We start from the raw sequence: 15,069 nt of genomic DNA, 5'->3' as shown, positions 1-15,069 counted from the left end.
ACTTATCCAGGCTTAGATGTACAGGCTGTGATTTTTGACTGCAGTGGAATATCCTTTGTGGATTCATCTGGCGCACGGCTCCTTATCCAGGTATCAAAATATAAATATGTGTGTTTGTCTCTGTGTAGTGGGGAATAAGGGTTGAAAAATAGTAAAGCATGAGACGTATAAGAGTCAAAAGTTAAACCAATGAGTATTGAGACCAAATCAAGATTAAAACTCAGACTATCTCTCCAGATGAGCTTTCCTTCACTGGAGCCCAAGGGGTCTGCCACACTCAGAACAGTAGTTGCTGATCTCCAAAAATTAAAAGTAGAGATGTATCTTGGCCTCTTCCCTTTTCAATCTTAATTCCCTGATTGATCTTCTGCATAACTCAAGACTTCCATCCTTCCAACTTAGCACAATGCAAAATACTGATACTTCTATACTCTGATGCTGCTGCTACTATTACCCAAACCCATATTGAAGCTATTTCAGCAACTTAAAATGCAAAATAATCTGATCCTCAATTTTGATAACTCAAAAATCCTAGTTTTTGCTAAAAGAGGCTATTTAATACTCTTGGAGAATAGAAAGACACAATCTAGAACAAGTCAATACATTCAAGTACCTTGGGGTGGTGTTCCATACAAAAGGTATTTGGAAGGCACATCTGGACTACACGATGCAATCAGCCCTTAGGTCCTCAAATGCTACCAAACACTTTTTTTTACACAGGCAGAGGACAATGATTCCCCGTAGCCTTAAAACTCTTTGAGGTTAAAACACTGACACAAATTCTCTACGGGGCACAAATAGGATTTTTTTTTTTGAAGAAGGGGGCTTTAGAAACCATACAAACACAATTGTTGCAATCGATTTTTGCTGCACCTAACAGGACATCATACACCCAGTTGAGACATGAGACAGGAATGCCTCAAATTCAGGTAAGGGCCTGGAAGACGGTGATAATTGACTGGTTAAAAATTGAATACTTCCCAGAGGGCCTGACCTCTTTAGTTCTGATAGACAACTTCCCCTCTCCCTGGAAATAGTCAATAAAGCATAAGCAAGCTTTCTATGGACTTTTCTCACTAGGCTACGATCAGGTCAAGCAAGTGGTTACCAATAGAATAAGACAGGGGTCCCCAACCACCAGTCCGTGGACAGGTACCGGTCCGCAGATCATTTCTTACCGGTCCGCAAAGCTTGGGCGCCGCCATCTTGTTTCAACAGCGCTTCCGGGTTTTCGGTTGCTTCCAGGTTTTTGGTTGGAAAGTGCTTCTGGTTTTTCAGTTGGAAAGCAGCGCTTGGGTGCTCGCGCCTTAGTTTCGTCGAAGGGGGGGGCGGCTTCGAATGAAGAGTCGTCCCAATGGCGGTGGAGTCTCACGTTACTCAGGTACCGGTCCATGGAAGAATAAATAATCGTGAAACCGGTCCCTGGTTCGAAAAAGGTTGGGGGCCACTGGAATAAGAGACATGGAGTTCCAGCTAGAACTTATAGGATATCTCTCCACAGAAGAAATCGGATTACATGGAGTATGTGGGAACTAGCAAGGTATCTGAAAGGCCTGGATTTTCTTAAGAATAGAAGAGCATTTTTTAGAGCCAGACTTACGGTAATATCCTCCCTTCAGTATTCTTGCAGGGCAGATATAATAAAGCCGCAATAGCTGAGCGAATGGGGACATGTGGCAATGGGGAAGTTGAAGATTATCTCATGTCTTATTGTGTTGCAAGTTCTACAGGGACATCAGATCAGCATACATTCTCCTTCTATTAGAGAGATTTGTAGGCAGAGCAAAGCAGATAACTTCTATGTGAACCAATTCCTTTAAGGATTCAAATCCAGCCACCACTCGTGCAGTTGCAAAATTTTGTGCTGGTCTAATGGTAACAAGGAAAAAAAAACAACTAAAAGAACTAAAGAGCCTTATTCATATAAGTACTTTGCTTTTCCAATAATTTCTAGAGAATGTATTTATTTTAACATTTAACTTTTGTGCTGATCTGGGACCGTAATAAAGATTGATTCTGATTCTGAAAAAATATTGATACTGTTAAATTTTAAGATGGCTAGAACTTCACCTGACCCTATGGGAGTTCACTAGATCTTACGTTACAATCCCTGAAATACCTTGAGATTTTCTGATTTCTTGATAGTTCACATTTTGGGGGGAGGGAAGGATTTCATGCTGCCTGCAATTTGGAGTGTTTGGGGTTTTTTTTTACCCTGGGCATTGGAGCAATTCATGATTCTCATCCTTTAAAGTGGAGTATCTTTTCACCAAAATCAAATCCACCTAGGGCATTTTATCACAGGCAGCATGAAAGGGATGGATGGACTCTGATCAAAAATGGACAAGGCTGCCGTATCTCTCGTTTTTTCTGGCCCTCCCCAGATGTGTTCCATTTCATTCCATTCATCTGTTCTTCCAGAGCTGGAGACTGCTAGAGAAGAGACCAATTCCTTTGGCCAGAGGTTCAGTTGAATCAGAGGGACCTCTTGAATAAAAATTTGGACTCCCCAGTATTGGTAGTTCTAGTCAACTGTTCCAGCACTAACTAAACCCATATTTGCTCCAAGCTCTTTGGTTTGAGCTCAGCTGCATGTAAAGAAGACAACCCCCTCTCTTCTAAAGACAACAGAAGTTCTGTTACATTGGGAGTCTCTCGACATGTGGCTGCTGGACACATCTGGAGTTGTAATTATAAGTCGACAGAAGTTTTGAGAACATGCTGTCAGTACTCCTAGACAATGGCCGTTACGGGGGTGGGGGCGGGGAAAGAGAGGGCTCTCCTATTCTCCAAATGGCAGCCATAGGGAATTTAACCAGTTACAAAGCCAATATCCTGGGATGCCTCTCGTCCTAGACTTTGAAGCAATTATCCTGCAGAATGCTCCCTTCAAACAAACATTTCCATTTCGTCTTTTTCTGTGCAAGCGAGCGGATTTTCCTAACGGCTCTGAGCTGCATCCGCCCATCATTTTCATCTTCTAAGACGCAGAGGCCTTTTTGAAATTGAGAGTAATACTGCAGGCTGGTCCTTGGCTTTGGACTAGGCCAGCATCTCCCTATTTGAATTGAATTGATGTACAAAGTCAGAGGAGGTGTAAGGATCCAGTCAATAAGTCAGGGTTTTGTCTGCAGACCCATTGGGCCCGCAAACATCCAGAATGAGAGCATGATTTTCCACAAAGGAGTAATCGGTTTACATTACGCAGTGAAAAGGTTGTTGTTGTTTTTAAAAAGGCCATTTGCTTCTCACTCCAGACAGCATTGTCTCATGCACCTGCCTTGTGCTGGGTCAGTTTAAATAATGTTCTTCTCCCTTTCACGCTGCCCTTTGAGAAGGATTATGATTCATCAGGGCCTAAATGGGTTATCTTTAAAATGTGATATTAACAAATGAACTAGAGTCGTGCCTTTTTATACTGAATTGGAAAAACATCTGCTCCCTGTATAATAGACTCCTTATAATAGATTATGGGGTGGAACACAAACTGTGTCACCTCCTTGTGCCAGAATCAATAAAATATATCATTGTGTATCAGGATCTTGGCTGTCAGATTGGTGCTACGGTGTACCTGTGGTGGCTGGAAGCCCTCACGTAAGCTTCTTTACAAATGTTTCCTTGCCTTTTAGGTGTGTGTGGAATGTCAAAAAGCCGGCATACAGATACATTTGTCTGCCTGTAATGGTGAGTGAAGTAAGACGTGCCATCAATCTTCCTATTATTTTAATTCATTGTTCCTCAGTCCGATGGCTTTCAGAGGCATTAGATTTTGCTGGTCTCTAGCTGAAATTCCTTATGGGAGCTTTAGTTCAAAGATAGAATGCAGGAAAAAGTTAGCCTAATTTACTTTCTTTTTTTCCCCCCCCAAAAATCTAAATGTTAAGAAGTTGTCTATTTCCCTAGGAAAGGGTATACATTTTTTTAATTGGTGGGATTGGCTCACTTCGCTTGTTCCTTACGAGCAAAATCAAGACGACTACTGTGAATTCACTCAATGGGAAGCCCAAGGAGTACATATACAAGAGGGATCCTATACATTTCCTGCATGGACAGATTCTCACATACAAAGGAGAATATAGGTGATGGAGTCATTTATCTGATGCAGATGCAGAAATCTATGGCACGGGGTGTTTCCAATAAATCACCTAACTTAGCATCAAAGCCAAGGAGATGAGCTGAAGGTTATTTGAGTGATTGCATCACCATTTTATTATATCTGGATTTAAAAAAACCTCAGCCATTGTGATTGTTATGAGAGATTCAAACCACGATTCACAAGACACCAGTTTTGTAGGAAAGTGTCGTGTGATAGATGCCCATCTCTAGATCTGGGGTCTACTTGTGTTGAATCATCCCTCCCTCTCCTTACAGCCTTTTAAATAAACATTGTACGAAGACCACCTGAACAATCAGTTTCACTGCAGTAGGGCCCAGAAACATCCAAGGGATCTGATGCGCCTGTCAGAAGTGGAAAAAAAGCAGCACCACATGCCACTGCAAAGCAAGCTCCGCCCCTGTTGTACACTCAATCTACATCACAACACACATATGGAAGTGGTGGAGCTGCGTTTGTTATTTGCTCTCCATCCCTACCTCACCCCGTGCAGGTAGTTCTCAGCTTACAGGGGCAATCGGGAGAGGATTTGCCATCGCTAAGCACAGCAGCCATAATGGGTGACGTGTGATATCCCATAGCAATCCTGGCACCTTAGTTGCAGTCGTTAAGGAAGGCAGGCACCCGATTGCAACTACCCCAATTGTCATTCATGTGGGGGAGAAGGGGTTCTTGATAGCCGACACGCCACAGGGCTTTCTCACTGCCCTCCTCAGCTCTTCTGAATAGAACGCTGGAACAACAATAAGCTCAAGTTGTTTCCAACTGGTTTATGAGAGATTGGACCTTGGAAAGAGCAGTGGTGCAGAAGTGCTCCCACTTGATCTGAAGGACTAGTTTACTCACCCACGTAATTACAGTACTGGATTTTTTCCAAGATCCCATGAATCACGTACAGATACTGTTGTGTTGCGGAGGTAGGAAGAGACCATCCCTAGGGTCAAGGAACTGTGTGTTTGCCAGTCATCACCAGCGGCATGAGACCTGAATGCCTTCTCTTCTTATCCCTCCCAGCCAACGTCCTACAGACCTTGAGTTTTTGTGGCCTCATGCATCACCTCACCCCTCAGCAGATTTTTGTCACTGTTCACGATGCGGTTTCCTACCTCCAGCAAGCCACGGTAAGGGTCCGAGAGTCAGCATAGAAAACAAGGGAGCCTCTTCCCCTCTTGGTCTCTGTTCAGGCTGCTGTGGGGGGGTGGGGGGGGCAAGGGGAAGGAAGGGGAGCGTGGCTGGGCACCTGTAGCCCAACTCTCGAAACAGCACATCACTGTCATTTAGTGCGTGTTCCCCACCCTGCCATGAGATCAATCTGTAAATACAAGCAATTTAGCCCGAGCCTTTAATTTCTATATTTGGGAGTCCGTATTTAATGGGAAGAGTTTTACTTGACGCAATGCCCAGCCCCACCCCACAGTTCTGGCGAATTAGCCACATTTGCTCCTTCAAAGGCTATTTATGGAGCCTCTGTGGCGCAGCGGTTAGATTGCAGTACTGCAAGCTACTTCTGCTGCAGCCAGCTGCCTACAATTTGGCAGTTCAAATCCCACCAGGCTCAAGGTTGACTCAGCTTTCCATCCTTCCGAGGTGGGTAAAATGAGGACCCAGATTGTTGGGGGCCAAATGCTGACTCTGTAAACCACTTAGAGAGGGCTATAAAGCACTATAAAGCGGTATATAAGTCTTAAGTGCTATTGCTATTTAGAACTACAGGTAGTCCTCAAGTTATGACCGTAGTTGAGTCCAACATTTATGTTGCTAAGGGAAACATTTGTTTTGCCCCGTTTTACAACATTTCTTCCCTCAGTTGTTAAGTGAATCACTTCAGTTGATCAGTTAATAACCCGGTTGTTAAGCGAATCTGGCTTCCCCCCCACAGACCTCCTTTGTCAGAAGGTTGCAAAAGGAGACTGCATGATTCTGGGACGGTGCAACTGTCAAGCGTCTGAATTTTGATCACGTGACCCTGGGGATGCTACAATGGGCATAAGTGTGAGAAACGGTGATAAGTGCCCTTTTTCAGTGCCGTTGTGACTTTGAACGGTCACTGAATGAACTGTTGTAAGTTGAGGACTACTTGTACCACCTCCATTATTTAACAGATGTAGAAAGTTCAGATCACCACCAGAATTCAACTGCTACCCTTAGCAGGGATTGCATCCCCTGGGGCAGGGCGGGGAGGGGAATCTCTGCACTTCCCTGAGTAGGCTTGAGGCACAGAGCCAGAGATACCGAAGGTGCTTTATTTTATTTTATTTTTTCAAGAGGCCAGTTGCCTCTTGAAAAAAGCACCATTGAGGCACAGAGCTTAACAAGTAACGTGAGCTGGGAAGGTATACAGTAGCTTTTTTATACGGCACAGTTCCTCGTGGATAACTCCAATTCGGGGTTTTGTTTTTGTTTTTTTGCTCAGGAAAACGTGGAACAGAAGGATCCCACCATCTGGGTATAACTTTTCTTCCTGCCAAGGTCAAAAGGCAGCGAGAGCTAGCAGGACAAAGCCCTCCGAGACCACAGAGATTTGGGGAAGGCAGCAGGCTGCCGACGAGAGCACGTTTCTCCTGCTACCTGGAAGGCTGGATTGTCAGGAATGGACTGGCAAGGAAAGAGCCAGGCTCTTAGGTTCAGCCGTTCTTCGCTCTTCCTCCTGCTACAACTTCCGTGGCCTGCCTAGTCCGGAACTGAAGCGTCAGGACTACTTCACGCGCTCACCTATCTTGGTTCCTTTCTTCTTGAACCCTCACCAGAAAATTTTTAGAACACAGCAACTAAACAAAATTGTATTAAAAACTTTATTACTTTCCTGGGGGGGTGGGGGTGGGGTGGGGGGGTGGCGGGGGTAGAATTGAAGTCATCACAGAAGCCAAAAGGAAGAGAGGGTTTCAGCCTAGGAAAGAATGTTCCGTGGGGATTACAGAAATGCCTGACTGCCAGAAATAAAAGGAAGCCTATTCTGTTAAAGTACTCAGTTTATACTGGGACACCTCCTTTATCCAAACGGGATTTTCATCAGGCAGGGAGTCAAGAAAACAAAAACAATTGCCCTAACTGAGCAGATGCAACTGTTAGCTCTTTAAATGACCCAGTTAATAATTCTGCCAGCATTGGGCCTGAAGTGAAGGGAGCTACCAGCCCAAGAGATTATTTTTCCTCCGTTCTGGAGAAATGAGCTTGCTCTCACACCAGTTCAATATAATAGCCTAAACTTGAAACAATCTGCCCTGGGACCTAAGCTACATTCTTCAGCCCGCACTTCTCATGAGTGGGTGGATATGCAGTACTTGCAGATAACCACGGGTTATTGTGAAATGCTCAGAAGTGAGACACCACACCTTGGGTTAGGTCACTGATTACTGTTTGCAACTGGGGAGTTCCATCTTACTCATACTCTAGGACAGGGCCCATTTTACACCTTCAGCAGCATCAAATACAGTAGCTAAGGTTTTCTTGGATTCAGAGGTGGTCTTCAGCAGGTTCTGACCAGTTCTGGAGAACTGGTAGAAGAAATTTTGAGTAGTTCAAAGAACTGGCAAATACCACCTCTGACCGGAGATTTTACAGTATCCTTCCCCGGCCACGCCCACCAAGCCCACAGAACCACTAGTAAAATTTTTTTTGAATCCCACCACTGCTTGGATTGCACCAGCTCAGAGTTGCATGATGATTATGCATCCATCCTTGAACAATAAATATGTAAATAAATGAACAAGCTTTTGAACTTTTATCAAAATTTAGCATTTCAGGAGGGGAGCAACCATTTCATTATCACATGGAATTTCTTTCCTACTTACTTTGGAAGGGGTGTGTGTGTAAAAATGCAGTGTCATTTTTTTAAAGCATTTAAGTATATTTAATTTATTACTGTATTGTTCTGGTGGTGTGAGTAGGATTTAATTAAAATAATACTTAAAATCTTATCGTGCTTAGGACAGCTTATTGCCATATGAGCATGAATATGATTGCTGCTGTACTTATGGCTTCTAAGCTATACCCAATCCATATCTTATGTCCAACAACTGTATCCTACACAAATATTTTTATGTTTTTCATCTAGCAAGTCAGAGGAAAGAAGAGTTTATCCTTTTGCAGCACGAAACAACTTTGTGAATCGATCTGTACAAAGTCCTATACCATTCGTGCTACAGAGATTTTGAAATCTACCTCTCTGATTTTTGTCACCCTGTGCTAAAAATGCACCCGTACGGTAACCTCTTGGGCTGGTACTTGGCTAATTTTATCTCAGTGAAATCCACAGCCCAGCTGCCAGGAAGAAGGGCACACACAGGCAGAAAGAAGAATGGTGCCTGAGTAGTTACAGCCTCTTGGATTACGTATGGTATAAGCCAACTCCCATGCAACTGAACTATTATGTAAGACCTTTACCCAGCCCTGATTTGTGTTGTTGTTGTTTTCTAAAAAAACTCCCTAATAAATAGCTGTTTTAGGAAAAGCAGTAGTGCAGAAGGTTCCATGGTTAAAAAGCTGGAGATCTGGGATGGAGAAGTTTAAGGAATGAGAAGCAGCTTTGGAAATTGATCCTGTCTAAAGTTAAAAAAGAAAAAAAGAAATTGACAACTTGCCATGGTCAGTCTTTCTACTTCACTGTATATATAAAGAATCCCCATAGAAAATAAGCTGCTCCCTCCCCCTCCAATGTCCATGCACATCTGGCCATTTTTGCCATAAGCTTGGGAGTGCCTCAAATCTGGACTGCACCTGGTAGTTCTGTGGCCTTTCAAGGCTGCTCTGTTGCAACGCACATGTCAAGGCTTCCCCCTGGTGGTGGCTTTCCATCATTAATATTTGGCACTTCAAGATATTCCGGAACGAGGGAGCTGGGGCTCAACTTTAAAACCTGGGCACAAAAACTGTGATGCTGGAGAAAGCCCTCCGAGCTCAGGTTTATTCACCTCCGATCCTGTCCCCTTCTGTAATTTAAATTAAAGGGAGGTAAAGGATGCTGGGATATTGCCAGATTTTGCAAGTTTTTGATGTGACCTATAGGTATGAGCAAGTCCAAAGTTAGAAGGGGAGTTCAGCTGCTCTCAGCCAGGAGAAGGGTAAAGACACAGACTTCATGGGGCAGCCTCTTCCAGAATCACTCCCCGTGGAATATGGCTCAGCTCAGATGCAAAGTATGACAAAATGAGAAGCAGCTGACACCCTCCTTTCATCAACAAGGTCTGGAAGATGTCTTGTTCTATTAATTCTGTTACAACACAGTTGTAGTTTTTTTTTTTTAAGCAGCATGAAGTTCATTTCTCAAATTGCTCGAATTGAGAATGTAGCAGCCTCCCTGAGTTCTGGGCGTTTGACTGTTGGACAGGGCAAGCTTGCTTGCCAAGATCTGTGGCAGCCTGCTCTGGCAACTACTCCAGTCACCTGAGAACTTAAGTCAGTTGTCAAGGGTGGGATTCATCACCCTCTCACCAAAGATTAATTGGCCATCATACATTTAAAATGGTTCTTGAAGTAGAAAAGGCTTAGTTTGGTGTTCATCGACTCATCCGTTGAGTTGGGATAGCGGAACTTGGAATATTGTTTCTCATTTACCGATTTTAGCCACGGTATCTTGATCTTAGAGGCATGGTCTATCACCACATTGGAGCAGGAACCGACATGCAGAATACCCAGGCCATCAATGAAGAACTCTGCAGTTAGAAAAACCCAGAACGAAGGTCAAAAATGAGCATAAGTCTATGACTCTTCAACAGACAATCCTTCTGGGCGTGCTTTTTTTTACCTTCCTGTTGACTTGAGTAGAAGTTGTTAACAGGCCAATTAACATTTTGAATGGAATAAATAAGAACTTACTACGGGATCCCGTTGGTACTCACAAGTCTGGCTCAAGCATCTCTTAAGATTAGAACGTTTCCCAATCTCGCCTACTTTAAGTTGTGTGGAATTCCCCTGAATTCTCCAGGCAACACCGAGTTGAAGTCCACACATCTTAAAAATTACAGAGGTTGAGAAACACCAGACCACAACATCAAAGGGAACCCAAGTTCACCCTTTCGATTGTTTGTGTGATTTGGATTTTCCTACGGGTAGTCTTTGACTTACCACAATTGAGGCCAACATTTCTGTTGTTAAGTGAGACATTGGTTAAGTGCATTTTGCCCCATTTTATGACCTTTCTTCCCTCAGTTGTTAAGTGAATCACTGCAGTTGATAAGTTAGTAACCCAGCTGATCAGTGAACCTGGCTTCCCCATTGACTTTGCTTGTCCGAAGGGTTGCAAAAGGGGATCCCATGACTTTGGGACACAGCAATGGTCATAAGGATGAACCAGTTGCCATGCCTCTGAATTTTGATCACGTGATCCTGGGGATGCTGGAAAGGTTTTGTAACTGTGGGAAACGGTCGTAGGTTATTTTTTTCAGTGCTGCTGTAACTTTGTTCATTAAATAAACCGTTTTAAGTCGAGGGCTACCTGTATTATGTTCTATATAGGAAAGAAAAGCTATTCAAGGTTGACTCAACCTTCCATCCTTCCAAAGTGGGTAAAATGAGGACCCAAATTGTTGGGGGCAACATGCTGACTCTGTAAACCCTTAGAGAGGGCTGAAGAAGCACCGAGAAGCTGAGGGTCTCCCATGCTGGCAGCATCACTCACCAAGGTGGGCAACACGGTTGAGGCGTGGGTCAAAGCCAACTTGCAGCACCTTCTCCGTGCGTGCCAAGAAGAAATTGATTACACCATCAGTGACTACACAATCGGGGAAACCTTCAATGACGTGGTGATAGCCCTGGCGGATTCGCAGGCAATCTCCCTTCTCATTACCAGGCTGCACGCTGATCTGTTGGCGGTACGTGGTGGTGTAGCCAATAATCTCCCGTACGGCTCCACCCACCTGCGGAAAACAAACCATAACTTTTGAGGATGGATGGTATGCACTTGTAAGCGCATATGAAAGGGGTTCTGTCTACAGGGGGAAAAAAACTAATTTCTTGGGGGAAGGTTATTTCTCTTATCCTTTTAATTTTGTTTTAATACCTATTTGATTTGCTTTTATTCATGTATTAAATGTGTATGCTGCCCATGTCCCCTATAAGGTGACACTGGGTGGCTTAGGTGCTATAAAATAAGTCATAAATAATTAAAATGTCAAAACTACACAGGTTATGATTTCAAAACTATACTGAAACCAGAACCAAGAGACAAACAGGACAAGGGAGAGGTCTTCTGACCTTGTTATGTTTTTAGTTATTTTAATTTAGATTTTGTAAGCCGCCTAGAGCCTGCTGGAGTAGGTGGCCATAACAGGTTTAGTGAAATATTGATTTATTTAAATCAATCAATAACTTTGAATAAATTAAGCCTCAATCAAGAACTGGAGATTTAAACAATGCAACATCCAAAAATAACCATTGTGTCATAGACTATTGCATATTTAGAAGGGAATGAAAGTCTCTTTATCAACTCAAAATTGATTCACTTCATATTATGGGATACAAAGATGTTGAACTCACAGCCACAGGTTAAGTCTGCCTCCACATTTCCTGTACCAACTATGAGATCTATCACACTTGTTGAGAACGTCACACCTGCTCCTCAAAGCATCTCCCTCATTCCACAACACCATCTACAGCCACTGTAGGCCACTGTTTTTCAGCATTGGCAATCTGATGATGTGTGGACTTTAACTCCTAGCCAGCACGTTGAAATAAATGATCCACAGCCAGCAAAAGCAGCCACAGGGCAGGAACTCACCAAATCTAGTGAAGTTTTCTCAAGGACATCTACAAGCTTTTCCACTTTGGTGCGGGGTGTGAAAATGAAGTCGTCATCCACCCACAGAACATATTTGGTGGTCACCTGGGAGATGGCCAGATTCCTACCAGCAAACCAGCCCTAGAAAGCAAGGGTGGAAAGGAAAAAGAAAAGATTGAAAATACTATTTATGAACATTGCTACTGATAATCCTTTTGCCAAATAACTGGACTGTCACTTGCTCCTCTTGCTTGGCCACAAAGAACTGAAAACTGTTACCTTATCATTTCATACCTCAAACTTTGGCACCTGTGTGTCTTAACAATGACTTTATAATCCCAAGTTCTCTCTGTCAACTTTTTCAAAACACTCTAATCAGTACCATCTGTTTTAACTTTGCATCATCAACTGAATAACAAAGTAATCTTCTATGCAGTTCCAGATTTACTTCTGCAACCCACATGAGATTCCTACCTATCACCTTCCTTTTGCCCATACCCTGGTTCAATATGAATCCCACCCGCTTCTAGCAATGAAGACAACCAAGCTCAGAGAACACCAAGAACTCCTTGAATATGGTCTTAACCAGTTCGGCCTTAATCTTTGTCCTACAAAGACAAGACAACTTTTATCCTAGATTCAGGGGTCTGGATCTCTTTCAGCTATGTGACTTTCAAATTTCCCATACTTTACTTGCAGGAGCTTCCTGAGATATCAACTCCGTGAACTGCTCTTGGATGACTAGAAATATGCCCGAAATTATATTGAAAAAGGTGGGTGGGAAATTTATCTCCTTACTCATCCTAACTTTGATCATCAGCAAGCTGAAAAAAATCCTGTTCAACCCATAGTTTCACATCACAGAAATGTTTCCCAGCATAAGAGGGCAATGGAGTGAGCTCCCTTTAGCGGTGGTTCCTTAAACCCTTTCCTTACTCACCAAATCTCTGGGACTAATTCTTCCCAAAATTTACAGTATTCTTAAGAACGTGGCCTTATCTAGGCCTGAGGATTCCCCTAGATTAGAACATCTCCACACCTTGCCAAAGGGCATGAAGTACTGCTCAATGTGAGGTCCCTGCACATGTTCGATATCCTGGCTATCGTCCGCAATGATGATGGTCACAGTGGGGTAGAACTTGCGGATGCTGTCAATCAACACTCGTAGTTTATCATAGCGTAAGAAGGTTTTGGTAGCTATGGTGACCAGGGCGCTGATGTTGTAGGTTCCTGGGGAAGAGACAAAACGGGAAAGTTAGCAAGAGGGTTTGGATAAAGGAGAATTTGGCAGGATGTCTGAGAAGTGTGTGTGTGTGGGGAATGCACTCTTCACCATGTTTATTTTTTTAGACTCAAAGAAAGATGGACTGCCGCTTCCTGGTTAACTTTGCTTTTCCTTATGCTTTTTATAATTCCATCTTTATTACTACAGGCAGATCATAAGCTGCTTAGAATGTTCTGACTGGAGCAGCACCAAAATCTGATAATAAATAAATACATAACTACGTAAATAACCAAAACTCAAGCAATTAATAATGATAAATAACAACAATAGCAAGGACTCTCCAAAAGCCACTTAGCTCCTGGAAAGGTAGTTCCACCAACAGCAGAGCAGGGCACCACAAACTTCCTCAAGTGCAGTGTTTAGATTGGCTGCTAGAGAGCAATAAATACTTTGGAAAACTCTCATCCTAAACACAATATCCCTTACTATATACCCTTTGTATATACCCTATATACAAAGGTAATACCCTTACTATATTGCTGATAAGTGCCTACAAGTGGGTGCCTGGAATGGCAAGCCTCTCTGGGCACTTTTCCGTTTTCAATAAAGGAAAATATTTGTAGCTCAGGATTGAAATGAGGGGTCCTTGGTGCTCTCTGAGATTGGTTATGGTTTATTTTTTATTTTTGGCAGACGTTTCATTACCAAACTAGGTAACATAATCAGTGCTGTGATGTTACCTAATTTGGGTAATGAGATGTGCAAGAAAACAATCAATCTCAGAGAGCATAAGGGACCCCTCATTTTTCTGCTTTCTCTTTTGGCCTGTTTTAAAAGACAACAGCATAACCCTGGAGAAAGCGAACTTGGGAAGGGATGAGCATACCTGAGTCCACCTGCACATACTCAAGAACACCATTTCACTTCCCTTTTTTCAAATTCTCAGGTGGGATCCAGCAGGGGCTGCTTTCTACATGAAATCTTGGACAACTACTACTATCCATCTGGTGTGCTCACCTTCACTAGTTCCTCCCCTGGATGATCCTGGATTGTAGAGCTTGGGAGTAGGTGGATGTCTGATGCGAATGCTGAAAGATGCACGATGCTCATCAGTAGAAAACTGCACTGGAAAACAGAGGAAGAGACCAAACATTAGTCTTGGATGTGACTTTCCTACCCTGGTGTCCTTTAGATACGTTGGACTTCCGTGCCCATCATCTTTTATGCTGAAATGACAGGTTAGCATATCTGGAGGACGGTAGGCTGAGTTACATCAAGAGGAAGCTAGCAATACTGAAAATGCTCCTAAGCTTGGGAATTAATCATTTTTATTTGTTTGTATGTCCTTAAGCCACTAATGGTTGGCTTAGTTTGAGGTTAGCAAGCTCAAACCAGGGGTGGGTTCTGTCCACCTCTGTAGAACCGGTAGCTCTGAAGAGCAGCAGACATAGAACCGGTTCTATGTCTGCTGATGTTTTTGCCCACCTGCCCACCCGGGCTCTTACCTGACCTTTATTTCCTGATTTTTTTCAACTTCAGCTGCTGTGCAAGGCACAGCTGAGTTAAAAAATCAGGAAATAAGGACTTTTTCAAAGGCTGCTTCTCTGCACGCAGCGCTGCTCGGCTGTCCAGGCACCAAGCTGATAATGATTTACAGGCGCGCCTGCCGCGTGCAGGAAAGCACATCGTAAATCACCGAACCTTGTAAATCACTGAACCGGTAGTTAACCCTGTCGGATCTCACCCCGCCTCAAACCCTGTACACCACAGCTTAGGTTTTCATGTGAATTAGCCACTAAGTCAGGGGTCTTCAAACTTGACAGCTTTAAGACTTGTGGACTTCAACTCCCAGAATTCCTCCTCCAGTCATGTCAGCTCAAGAATTCTGGGAGTTGAAGTCCACAAGTCTTAAACTTGCCAAGTTTGAAGACTCTTGCACTAAGGCCGTGATGGCAAACCTATGGCTCTGTGGCACACAGAACCATCTCTGCAGGCACCCGAGCCGTCACCCCAGTT

At 43.4% G+C, this 15,069-nt stretch overlaps 2 protein-coding genes across 11 annotated transcripts in view; one reads left to right on the top strand and one right to left on the bottom strand.

The window, feature by feature from the left end:
- SLC26A10P (Solute carrier family 26 member 10) overlaps window positions 1-8,031 on the top strand; it is a 32,348-nt gene extending 24,317 nt beyond the window's left edge. For both annotated transcript variants that reach the window (XM_087925425.1, XM_026713709.2), the window contains exons 15-18: window positions 11-90; window positions 3,630-3,684; window positions 5,129-5,235; window positions 6,528-8,031. In XM_087925425.1, coding sequence (XP_087781551.1) covers window positions 11-90; window positions 3,630-3,684; window positions 5,129-5,235; window positions 6,528-6,566 — 281 coding nt within the window. In that variant the 3' untranslated portion in view covers window positions 6,567-8,031. The remainder of the gene's footprint in view (window positions 1-10; window positions 91-3,629; window positions 3,685-5,128; window positions 5,236-6,527) is intronic.
- A 663-nt stretch (window positions 8,032-8,694) lies between these two features.
- B4GALNT1 (beta-1,4-N-acetyl-galactosaminyltransferase 1) overlaps window positions 8,695-15,069 on the bottom strand; it is a 67,111-nt gene continuing 60,736 nt past the window's right edge. For all 9 annotated transcript variants that reach the window (XM_087925426.1, XM_087925431.1, XM_087925427.1 and 6 more), the window contains 5 exons: window positions 14,071-14,178; window positions 12,868-13,058; window positions 11,829-11,969; window positions 10,731-10,968; window positions 8,695-9,765 (listed from right to left, as the gene is read on the bottom strand). In XM_087925426.1, the coding sequence (XP_087781552.1) occupies window positions 9,551-9,765; window positions 10,731-10,968; window positions 11,829-11,969; window positions 12,868-13,058; window positions 14,071-14,178 (893 nt within the window). In that variant the 3' untranslated portion in view covers window positions 8,695-9,550. The remainder of the gene's footprint in view (window positions 9,766-10,730; window positions 10,969-11,828; window positions 11,970-12,867; window positions 13,059-14,070; window positions 14,179-15,069) is intronic.

This window comes from Pseudonaja textilis, chromosome 2, assembly GCF_049901715.1.
Source record: "Pseudonaja textilis isolate UNSWEBS1 chromosome 2, rPseTex1.2, whole genome shotgun sequence".
NCBI lineage: Eukaryota > Metazoa > Chordata > Lepidosauria > Squamata > Elapidae > Pseudonaja > Pseudonaja textilis.
Note: the sequence above shows the minus strand (reverse complement) of the source record. Positions and strands in the feature narration are given on the sequence as shown.